Source organism: Pseudophryne corroboree, chromosome 11 (assembly GCF_028390025.1).
Source record: "Pseudophryne corroboree isolate aPseCor3 chromosome 11, aPseCor3.hap2, whole genome shotgun sequence".
Classification (NCBI taxonomy): Eukaryota; Metazoa; Chordata; class Amphibia; order Anura; family Myobatrachidae; genus Pseudophryne; species Pseudophryne corroboree.
This window is the reverse complement of record NC_086454.1, coordinates 210944832-210965496: the sequence shown is the minus strand read 5'-3', so window position 1 is coordinate 210965496 and position 20665 is coordinate 210944832. Positions and strand designations below refer to the sequence as shown.

Here is a 20665-nt window from a genome sequence, read left to right as displayed (position 1 = left end):
GTAGATCTGTGCTTAATGAAACACATTTTAATTATTAATAGTAACACATCAGGTTTACACAATCACTGAAGAATGTGACTCTCAAAAAGTTTTGTATACACGTATGTGTGGAAAAAAAGGCAATATAGAAGGTACATAGAACTTTCAATGTGGTTATAAACTATTCCCTCTTTATAGGGTTTACACTGTCATTGGTGATGTATGTTCCTTCAGAATTTAATGTAACTATTACTATATTAGACACTGATACAATATCCCCCCCCCCCTCCTCCTTTTTTCCCTTTTTCCTTCTTCCTCTTATATAAAATAAAATGAATTCCTTTTTATTACGGTCATTATGCACCTATGCTCAATTGTCCATCCTCTCATCAAGTACAAAGGCACTAAGTAATTACATACTGACTGGTAATTATGCTATATAAAGTATAGATTATGAATATAAATCCCTCTCTACGATTATATCCTCCTATTCCCACTCCTAAAAGGGAATCATATGTATATACTGGCGGATGCCACATTACAGGAGGAGTTTAGCCATGGGAATATATCTATGGTATTGCTGATTAGTCTATTAAACCTATAAAACCAAGTCCCATAATCTATCAACAAATAATATAGAAGTAGAAGCTCACAATGTGTTTGTTTATTATATCATTGATTGGCAACTTTTTAGCATTTCACTATACCCCTTTTACACTCGCACTCCCGGGTCACTCCCGGGATGCTTCCCGGGATGCATTCCCGGGACTGACCCCTTTCACACAGCACTAAGACCTGGGATAGACCCGGGACAGCCCCAATTACACTGATCCCGGGATATCCCTGCAAATTCATATGTATATCATTAGAAATGGCCTTGGGCTCAGAAAAGATGACATCTTCTTTTCTGAGCCCAAGAAAGCTCCAATCCGAGGCCTTTTAACAGTCCCGGGATAGTGAATCCCGGGACGGGCCCTTTCACACTACACAGCTTCCCGGGACGGTCCCGGGACCAACCCTGGTCGAGACCAGGGTTGAAATCCCGGGATGCTCGACACGGGAAATTGTCCCTGTACCCTTTCACGCTGACAAAAATCCCGGGATGATGCGCGTTCACGTGCAAAATCCCGGGATTTTCATGCGAGTGTAAAAGGGGTATAATTGTATAGTTGCTTATGTGTCCAGCTATGGTGCACACAATCATTCCCTTTTCCTTCTCTTTTATGTTTTTAAATCAATTTATTTATCAGCAATTTGTTGCTCTTTTTGTATCTTTATATGGTTCCACTACATGCTGAAAGCACTCACGACTTCCTACAGATAATAACCAGTGAAAAGGTCCAAACCAGAAAACTATAACATCCATTATTATTAGAGTCTCAATTGGAACTTCAATCATTCCAGCAGTTTGGCAACATGAGCTAATGGGACACACCCACTACACGATTGGTTAGAAGCGGACACGGGCAGTACTTAAAAGCTCCAGCAAATAAACTACAGAGACAGGAAGTGATCAAGCCCGGCGTATGAGAGAAACGAGTCTTTCACCAGCTCCGCTGGCCGCGCCGGGGCAACAAGCTTCTCCGCCTGCTTCGACCATAGCACCTCCGTACTACCACAACACCGGTAGCGCCTGCCTGCCTCATCATCTCCGCAAGGATCACCATCTTCTTAGGATCAAGGTCTGCACTCTGCTCCGCCAGCCCCGTCACTGTCCTTTTCGACCACGGGTCATATCAGTGCTTTATAAAACCCGCTTTGTTAAGCTTATCAGCTCATGCCACACAAACACAATAGCAGGCCGCGCTAAAATATTCACGTTACTGGGGAGGTATGCATTATCGATACCTTTGATCTTTTTGCTGTATGGTATCTAAGATAGATTTTGAGAGTTATACTGGTTAATTGATACATCATGTGCCTCTCAGTTATCCGGCTCTTTTTCTTTAATTAACTACCTGTGCAAAAGCAGCCTTACTAATTGTTAGTTTGCATTTTGGCTGCACCTACCCACCTAATCGGCTCTATTCTATACATCTGTATGTGATACTTTGCATCTGAGTCAACATTGACACCACTTGGCACATTTGTTTCTTTCCCCAATCTTTGTCACAGGTTACCACACACTTGCTATACTGTGTTATACTGCAGATTACAGCATTCCTGAACCTGGGGAAATTTACCAGTTTCTCTTCTATTTTTTCAATTGTTACCATTTGGCATGTTTGTTTCTTTCCCCAATCCTGGCCACAAGTTATATTACACTTGCTACACTGTGTCACACTGCAGATTACAGAATTCCTGAACCTAGGGAAATTTACCAGTTTCTCTTCTATTTTCTCTTTTCTTGTCCTTTTTATATTTATTAACGATTACAAGCACTCATATCACCAGCGGGATATTTTGTTATATAGATCAATACATCAAATTAGTTGTTTAACCTGTTATTAGTTATATAACTAAATTTCTTGTAATATCTCCTTGAAGGACTTGCTCACCTTCCTATTGATTGTACTATATTTTCTTACCATTTTTTTCTGGACTCTCTCCAATGATTCATGGGTAGTTCTACCCCTGTCTGAAGAGGGGTACTCACGGAGTGATATTTTAAGCAATCTGACTAGATTGCTTAGAATTTGAGCATTATCGCTCCGTGTGTACCCACTATAGCGATGCGCAGCCCCGTGCATCGCTATCGCTGCTGCTAGATTGGTCTGCCATGCAGGCCAATCTAGCGGGTCGCTCACTTCACCCGCTGGGTGAAATGAGCGCCCCCCCCCCCCCCCCCCCCCGCACGCTCAGCACAGATTGTGCTGTGCTCAGTGGCGGGAGAGATGTGTGCTGAGCGGTTCGCTCAGCACACATCTCTCCCGCATCGGCCTGTCTATATGGGCCTTAACACTGGCAGCAGATCCACCTACTGCTTATCTCTCATGCTTTCTGTAATACCTGTTCACTTATCTTCCAATTTTTGTGAACGCTCATCAGTGATCTCAGATTAGCATGATCAGTCACCCATCTCTACCATCACACTGGAAATGCTCGAATCCATTCAATCTTGGAAGCTAATCAGTGTTGGGCTAGGTCAGTACTTTGGTGGGAGACCCCATAGGAAGATCTAATGTAGTAGAGCAGAGGTTCTCAAACTCGGTCCTCAGGACCCCACACAGTGCATGTTTTGCAGGTAACCCAGCAGGTGCACAGGTGTATTAATTACTCACTGACACATTTTAAAAGGCCCACAGGTGCAGCTAATTATTCACTTGCAATTCTGTGAGGAGACCTGCAAAACATGCACTGTGTGGGGTCCTGAGGACCGAGTTTGAGAACCTATGTAGTAGAGCATAGGAATGTTTACCATGCTCAGTGCCTAACACTGACAGCAGATTCACGCTTTCTGCTTATTTTCATTTTATCCATCTACACATTCATCTATGGTGGCAAGCTCTGTCATATTTCATAAACCCACATCTCATTGAGGTGCTTTGTTACATGCAGGCGGCCTAAGATATCAGTGTAATTTTACACTTGCATCACCCTATACAGGCTGAGTATCCCATATCCATATATTCCGAAATAAGGAATATTCCGAAATACGGACTTTTTTGAGTGAGATAGTGAAACCTTTGTTTTTTGATGGCTCAATGTACACAAACTTTGTTTTAATACACAAAGTTATTAATAATATTGTATTAAATGACCTTCAGGCTGTGTATATAAGGTGTATATGAAACATAAATGAATTGTGTGTATGTACACACACTTTGTTTAATGCACAAAGTTATAAAAAATATTGGCTAAAATTACCTTCAGGCTGTGTGTATAAGATGTATATGATACATAAATGCATTCTGTGCTTAGATTTAGGTCCCATCACCATGATATCTCATTATGGTATCTAATTATTCCAAAATACGGAAAAATCCGATATCCAAAATACCTCTGGTCCCAAGCATTTTGGATAAGGGATACTCGACCTGTATACTTTTCTTATGGAAGCAAACCCGTGAGTCCATTTACATTGGATATCCTGACTTCTGGTTCCCCAAATATGGTATTATTTTATTTATTAACAGTTTCTTATATAGCGCAGCAAATTCCGTTGCGCTTTACAATTTGAAATAACAATAACAAACTGGGTGATAACAGTCATAGAGGTAGGAAGGCCCTGCTCGCAAGCTTACAATCTATAGGGAAATAGGCATATGTACACAAGGAAAGGTGCTATCTTTTGCATAGAATGAGAAGACACGTGAGGATATGTGTGGACTGTACAGAGTGGATGCAATGTGATAGGAAGGTTTATGAAAGTTATGTGGGTGGTTCAGGAATTTGATATGCTTGCTTAAAGAGGTGAGTTTTGAGGGAACGCTTGGAGGTTTGGAGACTAGAGGAGAGTCTTATTGTGCGTGGTAGGGCATTCCACAGAGTGGGTGCAGCCCGATGAAAGTCCTGCAGTCGTGAGTGGGAGCGAGTAATGAGTGTGGATGAGAGACGCAGGTCTTGTGAAGAGCGAAGAGGTCGGGTTGGGAGATATTTTGTGATAAGCGAAGTGATGTATGTTGGTGTAGTTTGGTTAATGGCCTTGTGTGTGAGTAAAAGTATTTTATATTGAATGCGGTAGAGTACAGCTAACCAATGGAGGGACTGACAGAGTGGATATGCAGACGATGAACGTCTAGCGAGGAAGATAAGCCTCGCTGCTGCATTCAGAGTGGATTGTAGTGGTGAGAGTCTCGTTTTGGGAAGACCAGTTAGGAGACTATTGCAATAATCAATGCGGGAGATAATTATCCTTGAAATTGTGATATTGGGGAGACCACTCCTGTCTGGATTCTCTTTGGAAATGGTACATTTGTTTATGTATTTGGTGTGGATACACCAAACTATTCATCTTTTAAGAAAATAATTCAATAAAACATAATTTTAACATATATTCTGATACTTATTCCTCGATATTTGGATCGTGTTTGACATATTTTCAAGAGTGCGCCTATAAAAGTATGTTCTCTTTTGTTCTGCATAATATAACACTGACTCAGGGTGCACCACCAAGATATTATTGAATAGGAATCATTTTTCCTTCCAATCATGTAAATTTTGATATAATATCAGTCTATTTGAACAATCTGTACTACCTGTGCGGTATCCCCCCAAGTACTAATATGTATCCTTTATGCTGATAATACTAGTGAGATGCGAGCCTTCGGACTAGGGAGAGTCCACTTAGGCATCCGTGGAGGTGACCTTAATAGAGAACTCATCAAGAAGGAAAGTGAGTGGACATTTATGTTAAGGGGCCTGAAACCATCTGGCCTCAATGAGTACATTAACTATAGTGTATTCCTTGAACAATCTCTTTTTTGATCATTTATGATACTCTATACAGAAGCCCCTCAATAATACTCCTCATGTCAGGATATACACTGACATGCGTAAGGATATGTGGGTGGGCGCAAATTATACCATGCTCAGTGCCTAACACTGACAGCAGATTCACTCTTTTTCTGCTTATTTTCATTCTACCCATATACACACATCTATGGTGGCAAGCTCTGTCATATTTCATCAACCCGCATCTCACTGAGGTGCTTTGTTACATGCAGGCGGCATAAGATATCAGTGTAATTTTACACTTGCATCACCCTATGTTTCTTATGGAAGCAAACCTTTGAGTCCATTTACAGTACATTGGATATCCTCACGTCTGGTTCCCCAAATATGGTATTATCCACTTTATCTCACTCCAAGGTTTATTACATCTCCCACAATTGCAGAGCAGTACATTAGCTAAATATTGTGGTTCCCTATGCCAGGAAAAGCATTGGTCCCCACAAATACATGGACAGTGCACATTCCAAAAAGGGCTGAGATCTCAAGTGGAAGGGATGTAGTCACACAATAGTACCCCTAAATCTAATTACACTGCACAGTAGTCTCTTATTCACATTACACCACACAGTAGTGTTCATTATTAATGTTACACCACACAGTAGTATCCTTAATACACGTTATGCCACACAGTAGAGCTCCTTATTCTCGTATGTCACACAGTAGTGGTGCCCCTTACACATAATGCCACATATTAGCAGTGCCCTTATACACATTATGCCATTCATTATCAAGTCGCCCCCAAAACCCCCTCTCTGTCTCTCTAAAGTTATAACTTTAACTGCCCAATAATATCCCCCCAGACCTCTCCCTATGCTTCTCACTCATTTATAAACTTAATAATCGTGATTAATCATATTTTTAATATTGCATAATATTATGCAGCAAAGCACTCAACCCCAATCTGAGACTGAGGGCAAGGGGTACACAGTCTGTCACACTAGTGTTGCTTGTAGCATACTGCTGCATTTGGGAGCAGTGAAATACACAGAATTTGTAAGGGGTTTCGGATGCATTAGAGATTATATCTATATTTATAGCCTCTAGCTTCATTTAGACATAAAGGTCCCTTTGGTATGAAAAACCTTGATAACCTAGTGATAACCCGGGTGTCTAGAAAGGTGTAATGGTACAGTTTGGTGTGTAATGAAATAAAAACAGAAATGATGTTAGGTGTAAACAAAAATTCAGTTTATTTATTGTGCATGCAAATACAAAATATGGTACTTCTCCTTGTGTGTACACCCAGTAGTGATTCTGGATACACACAAGGGCCAGGATGTAATTAGTTCAAGTTCGGTGGCTGTGCTGGATGCTCTCTTAACTAGTTTACAAGGCATGGCTTATCCTTGTAAATGATTGCCCCTTTAAAAAAACCTGTGAGTTTGGCTGGCATACAACACGGCAGCCAAACTTGGACTTCATTACATCCCGCCCATGGCGTCACAATGTTTGTGTCAGCCGGCCAAGGTGTAATACAGCAAAAAACTTTCTGGACCCCTTGCTCTTTCTGGATCCCATCTATATCAAAGACATTTCACAGTTTAATTATTGGCTCTGGACATTATTTATTCAAGACAGTATCCACTCAGAGGTGGGACGCCACCTTTTCTGAAGTGGAATATCAGCACATTTTATTCCCATCTTTTTTTGCTCATTTAAGAACAATATCACTGCTTCATCCATAGCAGTGGAACCTGCCCCCCGCCCCCCATATCCTGCAGCAGCAGACGTTTCAGTGTACTGACGCATAATAAAAACACAATTTTATTTCAGCATCATTGTTTATTGTCAGTGATTATATTATAGCTAGTATTGTTTAGCAGTACCATCACATCAACACTCAATCAATTAGGAAGAGACAAGTACACAATTCTTTTCAGGCATAGTTTTTTCAGGCGCACTTGTAAAAACCCATTAATATTACAGCAAAAAGAATAAATGTGTATGTACAGACCAAAACAATTAAGGACCATACTGAACATAAATCATACACAAAACAAAATGATGGGTAGGGAGGGGGTTGTGCGGCAGTGTGTGATGACAGACAACAATGTGGGGGGTAAGGGATGGTTGTGCTTAATGGAATTTCTACGTAGCACTAGTGCAGCAGTGTTGGACTGGGGCATGAAGGGCCTACCAGGGGAATGCAGTGATAGGGGCCCATACTTTGGGGTGTGGCCAGCCTCCACAGAGGCTTGAAATACACAATAGTACAGTGTAATGCAACATATCTACCATGTATAATACAAGTGCACGGTCTGGAACCTGATCCTCAGGAAGGAGTGGGCCCTCAGGCAGTGAGGCCTACCGATGGTTTCCCTGGTGCCGAGTCGTAAACATGGATGGCATAGATGTGCAGACTGTGCCACATGTAGATCTATGTTGGTCAGTTCTTCATTGTCCCACCCACACAGCGGTAAGAAGATTGATACATTATAAACTTTACAGCATGATGGATTTTGTGATATGCATCCTTATTTGCCCTTGTGGGCTGTATTATGTTGGCATAAACAAACATTGCTTTCTTGACCTCGGGGCCAAACATTGCTCATCTATCAGGTTGGCACTTGAAACACAAAATACAGACAAACCAGTAGCTAAACATTTTCTACAGTCTGGACATTTAGTGATGAGCCTAAGATGTATGCTCATTGATTTTGTACCAAAACATCCACATGGAGGTGATCATTTTGCTGATTTACGCAATTATGAAGCAAGATGGATTTTTTTTTTTTAACTGGATACCTTGTTCCTTCGTGGCTTGAGGGCCTTATTCAGGTCGCATTGCAATGCCACCTTGCCCTGTGATGTGCGGCCCCCAGCATGTAAAATTACAGACTGCAAATTTTGCTAAAAAGCAGAATTTGCAATCCATACTGAATAGGGTCCTGCATGAATCCAACCCTAACAATATTTGTTTTTTAAATGACCAGACACAGAGGTCTATTTACTATGCTTTGAATGGAGATAAAGTGGCCGAAGATAAAGTACCAGCCAATTGGCTCCCAACTACCACGTCACAGGCTGTATTTGAAAAATGACAGTTAGGAGCTGATTGGCTGGTACTTTATCTCCATACTCTCTCCATCCAAGCCTTAGTAAATAGACACCACAGTTTCTTTTTATATATTTTTTTTCCATTTTCGTTAACTTCACATAACGTTTAGAGGTTGTGATTTGTATTAGAGTATGTTTTACAAACTCCAGCATCCACTGATATACACGGCTTTAGTTCTGTATACAGATATGTCCATGAATATTGTTGCCTGAGATGTGCTTGCATTGAGCGCTAAATGCCGCAGCACAGCATATAGTAGCGGGAGCATGAGAATGAATGCACTGACTTTCCATATAGAATATCAGAGCAGGGGAGTCTGAGAGGTAGCGGAGAACCTATGGAGCTGGCGGAGGTCCTTTACTGGGGGTAGTGATAGCCTATGTCCATGTTTCTGATACCAATAAATGTTCCAGGGGAATCTGGTGGCGGTGTCCCCGCTACGCATAACAGACAATGGGAGAACATGCGCTATGCTGCAATGTGCGGCGCTACAGTGTTTGATGCCAGGAAAGACTGTGGATGTAACCGGAAAACCTGCCTGCAAGCCCTTAGTACAGTACCCGTAACAGCCTCCCGAAACGTTGAAGATAAACTTGATTACCCCATATCCTGCAGTGCCGTGTTTTTCTCCCGACTGGGGAGATTACCTTGATTTTTATATATCTCTATCTACACACATGCATTATATATATATATATATATATATATATATATATATATATATATATATATATATATATATATATATATAATATAATCAGATCTACTATTGCAACTACAAAATTTTGGGCACATTGCCAGAGGGGACACTACTTTGCAGCGTGGATGTTACCAGCCTCTACACCTGCATCCCACATGATGCAGGTGTGGAGGCTGTTAGATCTTATTATCCAGGATAAGGAGTCTGTTTGGGCCCTGACATTTCATTTTTTTTCTGTCATTGTTAGATCGGATCCTCAGGAGGAATTACTTTGTCTTTTAATGGTAAGTTTTGGTTACAGATCGCGGGATGTGCGATGGGGTCGGCAGTGGCCCCATCGTACACGAACGAGTTTATGTACCAAGTGGAGAAAAAAATGTTCTATATGGATCCCCCGGTAGTGCCAGAGGTCATATATATATTATTTTTTTTTATAGACGCTATATTGACGACCTGCTGATACTATGGCGTGGCTCCAGGAATCAGTTGCATTCATTGTGGGAGGACCATAATGGTACACAATATGCTGTGCAATTCACCTATGTGACAGACGATAAAGTGATCAACTATTTATGTCACCATAGCTATTGACAATAATCAATTGTCCACGTCATATGTTAAAAGCACGGATCGGAATACGTTGTTGAGTTACCAGAGTTTTTATCCACCCGCATTGCGCAGGGGTCTACCATTCTCGCAATTCATGCGCTTCCGCCGGATCACTTCTGACCCGGCTGAGACTGTGGATGCCATGGACAGCATGTTACTTAAGTTTGCAGAAAGAGGATACCCTATGAAAGCATTAGAGCAGGCAAAAAAACGGGCATTGGAGATCCCTAGAGAACAAGCGTTGTGCCCAAGGGCTAAGTCACAGGCCCAATTAGGCTGTAGATTACCTTGGGTTAATAAATACACAACTGTTTCTGATGATAGTATTAAAAGAGCCAAACGTTTGTGGCCAATGGTTCAAACTTATCCGGCCATGACATCTTTAGCGGACACTTCGTTATTACCTAGCCACACTCGTGGCAGGAATATCGGGGATCATGTTGTGAAACTTAAAGTTTCAAATCTCACCAAAAATCAAGGAATGCATTTTTTTAAGGTCCAAGAATGGATGCTATAGATGTTTGGGCTGTGTCACTTGTAACACCTTAATTACAGGCATCTCCTTTAACCATCCTATGACCGGTAAGAAACTTACGATAGAACACCGCCTCACTTGCACGTCTACACATGTGGTCTACTTACTTACCTGTCATTGTGGTCTTGCCTATGTAGGCAAAACCATAAGACAGTTTTGTGAATGCATGGCACTGCATAGAAGTGTAATTAAAAAAGCATATGAGAAAGGGGCAAGTGAACAACCGTTCGCTCGCCATTGTTTGGTAGCTAAAAACATGGGGTGGCCAGCATAAGGGCCATATTGATAGATCATGTGCCCAGTACCCTTAGGAGGGGAGATAGGAATAGGGCCGTGTTACAGAAAGAATCACGTTGGATCTACCAGTTGGGAACGCTGTCACCTGGGGGCCTCAACGAGAAGCTCGGGTTACAGTGCTTTCTTTAAATATTTCTTTATCTTAAAAGTAGCTGTTATACTACTATCTAGTTAGATTTATTGGTTATCTAGGAACTTATGGGGGTTCCCCCCAGGGGTGTAATGTATTCCATTAGATGCTCCATGCTGTCACAGTAGCAGTAGAATTAGGTGACAGTATTTTAAATGTCTATTTGTATTATGTTATAGCTGTTTTTGCCTCGTCTTATTGTTTCTATAAGGTTGCCACGGCATCGATCCTTTGACGCGCCACACTGGCTGGTGATGCAGACGCGCGCCTTCCTGTTTGGCGGGCAGTGGAGCCAAGCGCTGGAGGCTCCGGTTCCTATGGAGACAAGCCGACGACTCTGCCTACGGTGACATCATACGGGGGCAATGCGGGACCGGACCCACAAGCGGGCGTTTTGCGCCAAGGGACAGGTGAGTATAGTAATGTATTTATGTTTTGTTCCTGTTTTGAGTGTATAAATGTTTGAATTGTGGCTCAGTTTGGCTGGTTAATCCCTGAGGACGGGGATTCCCTGAAACATGTCGGATCAATAAAACTGACCGCTTTCATCATCTCATCTGAGTCTGCTTGAGTGCCGCCTGCTCCAATCTGATATATAGATATATATATATATATATATATATATATATATATATATATATATATATATATATATATATACACACACACACGCTGAATATCTGTACTTCGCTACAGAATTTACGAAATGATGCCAATCTTTGGCAGGCCTTACCTCTGGGCTTCCCTGGATTGATGCTGTTAAAATGCTGGTGTTGAGGAGGATAATCTGCCTCCTTTGCTGCCCCATCCCGCCTCTGATGCTGCCCTGCTAAGTGCTGTAAATGCTGGTATGACAGGCCAAGCTCCATCCGCTGTATGTTAAATATGTAAGGTTTGCAGGCTGACTATTTCAAAAGGGCCCTTGGTCTCCTTGCTTATCTTCTCACTCACCTCCGAGCCCCTCCTTTGAGGTAAAAAGGTAAAGCTGTTTGCACAACACTTAAGTTCAGTGGAAGAGCTGTTGGTACCCTTTACACAGCAGGTAAGCAGTTGCTGACTATCAAGCTTTCCAGGAACAAAGCATTGTGTACTCCCACCTCCGTGACTTGGTATCGCTGGCACCATGTCACCCACTTCCCACCCCCAACCTAGGGGGTGCTAGGGGTGTCTTACCCTCACAGTATTTTTTTTTTTCTAGATTGTACGTCATATGTGTACCAAATTTTGTGTAAATTGCTTCAGGCATTCCAGAGTTATGCTGGAACATACACACATACATCCATTATTTTTTTTTATACAGTATATAGGGGTATTTTTATATATTACTGGTTCCACACAACAACCTCAACTTGTCATGTGCAGGAAACTAACCCATACACTTGCATAGATTTACATTTTTCTACTATTTATGTATTAATATAAGATTAATAAAAATGAAGTTTTATTACAATACTTGTAATATGTATAGAAATAGAATTGAATCTGTTAGTGTTCAACACAAGAATATTTACTTTTAATTGTTTTGTTCTATCTTTACTCTTACTGTAGGTGAACTTCCCCTTATTATACTACAAATTAAGTTTAATAATCAAGACAAAATGAATAACATTATTTTAATCCTGTGCAAACAATTTATTAATGCTGTTGCAATACAGAACATAATCTTTTAAAAATATCATAAGCAGCATATGGTCCCTGAAAAGTATTTTAGAAAGCTGCCAAGCATTAAATGTTACCTAATGCATTTATCATATTAATACAATTGGTTTAATTATTTTTCAACTAAATCATTTAATTTGCTATAATTATGATTTCAATAAATACTGTAATCATTATAGTAAAACTTTTGTTAACACTTTTTATTGTAGGTCCATAGATTTCACAGGGATGACCTTGGGATATGATGGTAGAGACCAGGATCAGTTAAGCTTTTAAGCTTCCAAGATGCACTGATCCTTCTCCCGCATACCTCATGACATTCAGCTCAGGCTCACGTCTGAGGCTCTCCAGTTTTTGTTAACAAGTCCAGGGCAGGAGCTGGAGAAGAGAGAAAGAAGGATGGTACACACAGTAAACACTCTCACAACCAGGAGACGGGAACTGGTGACAGAAGAGTAACCTATTGAAGTTAGGTGCATCAGGGTGGGTGCCCTGTGGATCCTATAGATCTTGAAGAAAAAGTTAGCAAAGGTAAGTTTTACCATAACTCTTATTTTTCTTCAAGGTCCATAGGCATTCAAAGGGTTGACCTTGGGGACTTCCCAAAGTAGTTGAAATAGGGAGGGGACGCTCCTAAGCTAAGAGGAGAACGTTGCATCCAAAAGACATATTTTGAGAGGCAACATATCAAAAGGCATAGAACCTAAGACCACGTGGCTGCCTTGCACAGTGTCACAACTGAGGGCTGGTGTTGGTCTGGGACAGCCTCAGTTGTAAGGGCTGGTGTAAAGGTAAATCTGGGTGGCAGAATAGGACTCCTAGACATAAATGACTTCTACCACCAATGCCCGAAGATGTGACCACGACAACAAAGATAAAATGAATGTTTGTTTATTGAACACAGTTCTGGTGGTAGACCGGCAGTTGCACAGTTGTGATATGAGAAATGATTAAAAACAGTACAGTTCCACAACAAATAGCAGTTGTAGTATTCCCTTAGGTATGGTATCCGCACAAGGCTAGCTTGGGAGATCACTGTAGAATAAATAAAAGCTGAAACTGCAGCAGATGTAGTACAGAGGCTGAACGTACTGTAGAATGAGTGATGCTCATAGACTGCCGGTTTTGCCGGATGGAACGGGTAATGGAGAACTGGATGAATTGGGAAAACAGATTACTTGAATACTGTAGATATCAAGAACACCGATGGCGGAGCACCGATGACAATAGGTAGCTGAACACCACTGGAAGCCCAATGCTGGAAGCTGGTGTTTTTGGAGCACTGCCAATAGCAGAAGGCAATGAGGATACTATGGAGTCAGGGAAGCACCGCAGGGTGATTGGTGCAGAACTGGAGACTTCAGGAGCTGGAATACCTGGAACACAGTTAGAAATCACAGAGAGCAGAGACTGGATACACTGGTAATGACAACCAAAGCACTGACAACTTCCTGGTCTAAGATCAGTCCCTTTATACCCTCAGCAGTGCAAGGATTGGATCAGCAATTAGGCAGAGCTAAGTGAGAATGTAGATTGGTGGAAATATCATGGGATCAGAACCAACATGGTTGCGCCCATACTGGTTCTTGGAGGGAAACCTGGTTTGTAATTCCATGTGGAGCTTTAACAGTAATGGCGGCAGAGGCCTCAGGAAATGGCGAATGCCAAATGGCACAGCAACCTCCCAGAGCCGGCGGCGGAAGCCACAGCGGGCGAGGTGCGCCGCACAGACCTGTAAAGCTTAACTGTTGTAATCGCGGCAAAGGCTGCAGCTGACAGATGCCACGCAGATCCGTCCATGTGCTGAGGGCGCAGCAATGGTGGCGGAGGCCACAACTGACAGGAGATGCTATGCAGAGCCGTCCAAGTGCTGAGAGTACAGTAATGGCGGCGGAGGCCGCGATGTGCTAGAAATGCCATTCCATTTAAGAGTTCCCTGTGACAGCACCTACAGACTGACAGAGGGGAAATATGAAGTAAGGACATTTAGCAACATGGTTGAGACCCGGCCCTGGAACACTGAGCCAGCCTCAGAAGACACCTAAAAGGTAAAAAATGATGTCCAGTAATCCGGATCGTGACGCACACAGTAGTTTAGCAGATGCACCATAAAAGGCTGCCCACGAAGGTCCTACAGAGCAAGTAGAGTGAGAAAAGACTAACCGTGTAAGCCTGTGAGATCATGTGAAGCCACCGAGCAAGAGTCTGCTTGTTAGCTGGCCAGCCTTGCTGTAATCCATAGAGGACAAAGAGTGAATCCATTTTCTTGGTAGAACTAGTATGGTCCAAGCACTGTAGATATGAAGAGCACAGACCACATCCAAGTCGGCATTCGCTACTGAAAGGACTGAGTGGATGGCCGGAACAATTTCTTTGAGATGGAAGCTGGATACCACCTTGGGTAGATAACCCAGTTTGGTCTGTAGGACTGCTCTGTCATAATGAAAGTTAAAAAATGAAGAACGTCGTGAAATCGCTCCCAAGTCTGACACCCACTGGGGTGACTGCTGCAGTACACGGAGAACTAGAGAAAAATCCCAAGAAGCCACCGGAAGGACAAAGGGAGGTTAAATCTAGAGTGCCCCCTGAAGGAAGGTAAGACTGTCCAACAACTGAGCAATACATTTCTGAAACCAGACTGATGGAGCCAAGACTTGCACTTTAAGAGAAGCAAGACTGAGGCCTAAATCAAGGCCTGCCTGGAGATAGGCAAGGATTCTGGAAATCAGAAACATCATAGGATCATAGTGTAGTTGAGCACACTACTGCAAGAATGCCAGATGTGACAATAGATACGGGCCGATGCTTCTGTGCTTGTCTGAACCACAGAATGGGAGAACCCCTTAGACCTTAAGATGGATGACTCAAGAGCCATGGCATTAAAGACAGCTGAGCTAGGTCGCAGACAAGAGATCCGGTCATAGAGGAAGCAGAAAGATTACGTTTATGGTTTTGGGCTTAGAGACCTTTTATGGAGTGTGATAGTTGAGGGAAGGCTTGACCTCTGGCCTTGCACTGGGGGTGAAAGGACCAAAATGAGGAAGGTCAAAGCCATGTAGAGGAGGCTGAGGGTAGGCAAGCTGTTTTAGAGCCCACCTGAAAACTGTTTTCTAGGACATCTCCCAAGCGATCTACAGCTTTAGCCACCCAGGTAATTGCCGTGGCAGGGTGAGAAATAGATCCAGTAAGAGAATATAAAGATTTAAGATACACGTCCAACTGAATTGCCCATCTCCTTCAGGGAAGATGCTGTAGGGATAGGTAAAGCCAAGCTTTTAACTAAGTGTCACATGGGAATCCACTGTTGGGAGTTTCCCATTTAGTGCAATCAGTAACTGGAAGAGGGTAAAAGGAATTTAACCTTTTAGGGACATGGAACTCTTTGCTAGGAGCCTCCCATGCTTCAGTCATGGCATCACTGCAGTGGGGGGATTCTGCCACCAGTACTTTTTGGCATTTACAAAGAGGGTCCTTTGCTTTTGTCGCTGGATCCCCATTCTCCACTTGAAAAGTGAATTTAGCTGCCCTCACTAAATCAATCTAAATTCAATGTAGCTGAAGGTCTTCCTCCCCAAAGGGGGAGTCGGCATCGGAGACCTGCATTGTCTGCCTCACCAGAAGATTCCTCTGGATCTGAAAGTGGTGTAGACTGAGAATGGTACAGTACTCTTAGCAATGTTTGTAGGCAAGAGTCCCTGGCCCTGCAACATATGGTGAAAAGCAGCAGAAGAGGCAGCCAGACTCTGCACAGAGACAGAGAACATGTCCATCCATGGTGGAGAGACAGGTGTGACCAGTATAGCAGGATGTACCTGTTGTGGTAACTTGTGTGGCAAGCATGTAGAGTGATCTAGTGTAGGGGCTGTAATGTGGTCCACTATTTTTGCCAGCATTTGAGAAATAGAAGCCCAAGGAGGTTCTTGTCCTGGAGGTGAAGGGGCTGACAGTTCAGTTGGTTAATGACAAGAGGCACAGAGACCATTTTGCACCACATCCTGCATTGAAAAACCTGCTAGACAGTAGTGTAGGAGCCAGAGCCTATTTAGTTCCCTTGCCTTTGCTAGACATACAGTAGCTGAAGAGAAAGTATAATGCAATATGGCAGTAAGCAACACAAAATAGTATGTGACAATATGTCCTCACAAATGCACAAATGCAGTGATGTGGGACCCAGAGAACCCTGCACACACCAAGTATCATAGGGTTACAGAGCGAGGAATAGAAAACGATAATCTGACAAAGTGAAAAAGCAGACAGCAGAACTAGCATAAATCACATACAGATGGAGCCATGCTCATCTGAGGCGGCTCCTTCGCAGGCGTGCACTCCCAGCATGACTAGGCAATCTGTCCGCCTAGTCAAGGAGTGCATTTCTATAAATGGAAGTGTCTCTGTCTGGACAGAGATGCTGTAGGGGCTCACCGCGACTTGGCGAGTGCACCCAGGCACAGACGGAACCATGACTAGTGTGGCTCCATCTGTACAATGCAGAAATCACAATTTAACTGCAAAGGGCATGAAAGTCAACTACTCAACCACGGTGGCAGGTAGGAAATTGCAATGTGTATGACCTTACTCCTGGGAGAGGTGTACAGGAAGACTGGACCCAGCGTTTCCGGATACTTACAGAGATGTGTGAAAATGGATGCTGTTTGTCTAACAGAGGGAGGAGGGTGTAGGAGGAGCAGCTCAGGAGGGAAGATCACTGTAGGATCACGCACTAGGCTGGGGAAAAGGCTACTGGGTAAGCACTGACCTCTCCTTGCTGACATATGCCACCAGTTCCCTGACCTTTGAAAAGTGTCCCCAGTACCAGTAAAGTTATGCCCTGGTGGTCTAGTGCAGTCCACAGCTGTGGCTTGAGTACACATCCGCACCTCCAGTCTGTTTTCCTGTCCGACTGCCAAGATGGTGGGTCTTGCAAGTGGGAGCCAACCTTAGCTGTCCCCTATGCTATCGTTGCAGTCCGGGGATTCTCTGAGCCCCTGGTAGTGAAGGCTTCACAGTGCCCCTGCTGAAAATTCCCCACCGTGGCTGGAGCTGTGACACAGAGGATGTTGGAGCAGCGGCGCTGCAGCACGTTTACAGCACAGGCTCTTCATTTACCATGCTTACAGCACAGGCTCTTCAGTGTTAGTTTGGTGCCAGCAAGAACAAGTTACCGTTTATAACAGTGCTTTATTTTTATGATTTAACTTTTCTTTGTGTTTTATTGAGCGAGCAGCACTAGGCATTAGAGGAATGTCTAGTGCTGCTCTCTAAATAAAAAACAAAAAAGTTAAATCATAAAAATAAAGCATGGCATGGGTTGCATTTAGCAGCCCCACTGTTATAACGGTGACTAGCTCCTGCTGGCACCAAAGTAAAAATGAAGAGCCTGTGCTGTAAGTGGGGGTATGAGGGAGAAGGACTAGTGCATCTTGGGAACTTAAAAGCTTAACTGTTTCATGCCTGATCCTGGTCTCCACCATCATATGCCAAGATCATCCCTGTGGATGCCTATGGACCCTGAAGAAGAAATTAAAATTCTGTTTATGAAGTTTCATGGAAAACGGGAGATATCCCATGACTTAAGGTGATACATTTATAAAATCTTTTAAAAATGTAAATTGGTGGTGTTGCCCATTGAGGACAATCATATGCTAGCTACTATTTCTCTATGATGTCCTAGAAAATAGACATAATCATTTGTTTGCTATGGGCACTGCCACTTTTTATTTTTAGAAGCTTTAGTAAATCTTCCTGATGGGGTGACATTTTTCAGCTATTTCTATCTTTGCACTTAATAGCTGGTAAATCTCTATTCTTTATACACCTTGACACTGGGTATGTTAGTGCTCTAACAAATATGTACTGTGTAATTCCTGACAATTAAAGCTATTCCTATTCTGAATCTTGTCCCCTAGCTCTTGCCTTGCAACATCATGAGTGGACAAGTTGTTACAGCTGCATGTGGCAAATGTGCGCAGACCCAAAAAGGAGGCAGAAACATCATAAACACAAGCCACACATCCAATTTTCATCAGTGTGGGAGCAAGCCCAACACTCTGATCTGCTGGCCATGCCCATAGTCCCTCTGTCTCCCATGAATAGACACTGTGCGCATACACACAGCACCTATTCACCACTGCTCTGTAGCAGAGCAGTGAGTGACAGGTTACAGCCTAACTCCCCACCCCCACCCCTACGAGGGACACTGCAACCCGCCGAAAGGGCAGCGGAGCAGTCGCACACAAAAATGGGTCTATCCCGTGAAAATCGGGACAGCTGGTAGGTGTGCTAGCTAGATTTTCTTGATACTAATGTACCTCATTGTTAAGCTCTGGCTATCAAAGTAAAGCATAATCTACAGTAGTTATATTGTAGCTTGTATTTGAAGGTTTAAAAAGACCTTAGGTGGAACACATTTTAGGATAAGGTACTGTTTCATTAAAGTGATCAGTCACATGTTGCTAACCACAGACAGTGTCAATGCTTTCCAAGTTCACTTTTGAACAAAAAAGTTTCATGGAGTCTGATTTAGATTGTGTCCATTAATCATATTTACCTTATCCTTTATTCCAAGTGATTCTTCATCATCCACAGACAGGAGAATCAGTGACTGTGACTTCCCTTCACGAGAATATCTAGGTTTGACTCTTCTTGCAGCATCTGGTATCCAGGTTGGATCATTCACACATGTTGTCTCAGCAGATGAAGCATTGTCCGTTTTACCTTGCCCTTTAAAGGTGTCACTGCTTTTACCCAGAGGTCTCAATATATCTGTTAGAGCTGGTTTTCTGATTCGTGAAATCACTGGGCTACCTTCAGGGTCTTTTTCAGATTTGGGGTCTTTAGAGTGTTTGGGTTTTCTTAATGCAAAAAATTCTCCTATCTTCTTTTTGAATGTTCGTGACCCAGCAGAAAGAACAGTGGGCTCAGTAGAAATATTCAATGGTATTTGCCTGCATAAATATAAGATGGACAGTTAAGCACATAAATATCTCTAAACATATTTGAAAAATTCATTTTTTATTTTGATTGCATATATTCTAAACTAGCATGTTCATTGCAAAATAAATAAAGTAATGGTAAGTAAAAGCGCTAGATGTGAGGTCTCTTTTAAAAAACAAATATAAATTAAAAATGCAAATAAAAAAATTAATGAATAATCAAATGACTTGATGAAAAATGTCATATGAAGTACTGTATGTAAACTAAATGTATTGCTGGCTGATATGGTAGCATGCAGTCATTGCCAACTGTTTCAATAGGACCCTTAAGAGTCAGCATTGTTACTGGAAAGATGGTAGCCCACAGGATCAAGAAGATAATGGCAATGAGTTTTCAACCAGGTATAGGTGTAATCTGTCCAATGCCAAATTAGTTGCACAATAGTTTGGTCAAAAGAGTCCTGTTATATTGCCTGAGACATTTGCCTTTTAAAAGGTTTTAAAATGAGGCTGGAGTTTCAATGGGTGCAGCTATTTATTCACCATAACGCAATTCATTACACCCAGGTAAATTCACCAAAATCTTATCAGATTATGGGCCTTATTCAGCATGGCTCACTATTGAGACTGAAATTGCAATTGTCTCAAAACTGCTTATGCTAAAAACCGCATGTGAAGTGCTGTCCTGAAATGTAAAAGAGTACTACCGATGCGATCACATCTCTGTATATGCATTCGCAAATTTGCGATCCATGCGCAGAAACTACCATCAACAATTGTGGTTGACCCATGCCCTACTCAGAATCAGGGCCAAATTAGCAATGGGGCTGATGGAGCTACAGCTCCAGACCTCCACATAAAAATAGCCCATCATCATGACAGTAGGAAGATAACAAGCTGCCTAGTTGGCCACACGGTCGGCCATAAATCATACATGTGAGAAATGTATTTCTACCTTACTCATAGTTCAGCATTGGTCACAGGGCCTAATTCATCATGGATTGCTATTCTGAGAAATTGCAGTTGTATAAAGGCACCGCACTGACAGGAAGAAAAAAGGTCCAGTGCAAGTTTGCAAATGCATTGCAGATCGCTATCCATTTGCAGATGCATACTCATTTTCCGTAACATTGAAGATTTTTTTTTTTTTTCTGTCTGAGCAAATGTAAGTAGGTTCGAGGCTGCAACTAATCTGTGACTGAGGCAGCCCGGAAGTGGTCTGCGCTGACGTCAGACTCTCCACAAAAACGCCTGATCATGCCACCTTTTTTAAATTTTTATTTACACCACCCCCCCAACCCCAGAAATCAGCAGGTTTCCACCCAGAAACGCAGGCTTGCTGTGAGTCAAACAGCGGCTACATTGCGATTAT

At 42.5% G+C, this 20665-nt stretch overlaps 1 protein-coding gene and 1 long non-coding RNA gene across 3 annotated transcripts in view; one reads left to right on the top strand and one right to left on the bottom strand.

The window, feature by feature from the left end:
• Window positions 1-1492: 1492 nt before the first annotated feature.
• Window positions 1493-19013, top strand: LOC134969344 (uncharacterized). Its single transcript, XR_010189453.1, has 5 exons — window positions 1493-1661; window positions 9379-9415; window positions 9569-9645; window positions 10914-11112; window positions 18927-19013. It is a non-coding gene; the product is annotated as an uncharacterized LOC134969344 (long non-coding RNA).
• The window catches only part of LOC134969342 (capping protein, Arp2/3 and myosin-I linker protein 2-like), a 549992-nt gene continuing 546932 nt past the window's right edge, over window positions 17606-20665 (bottom strand). For both annotated transcript variants that reach the window (XM_063945253.1, XM_063945254.1), the window contains one exon: window positions 17606-19305. In XM_063945253.1, the coding sequence (XP_063801323.1) occupies window positions 18867-19305 (439 nt within the window). In that variant the 3' untranslated portion in view covers window positions 17606-18866. The remainder of the gene's footprint in view (window positions 19306-20665) is intronic.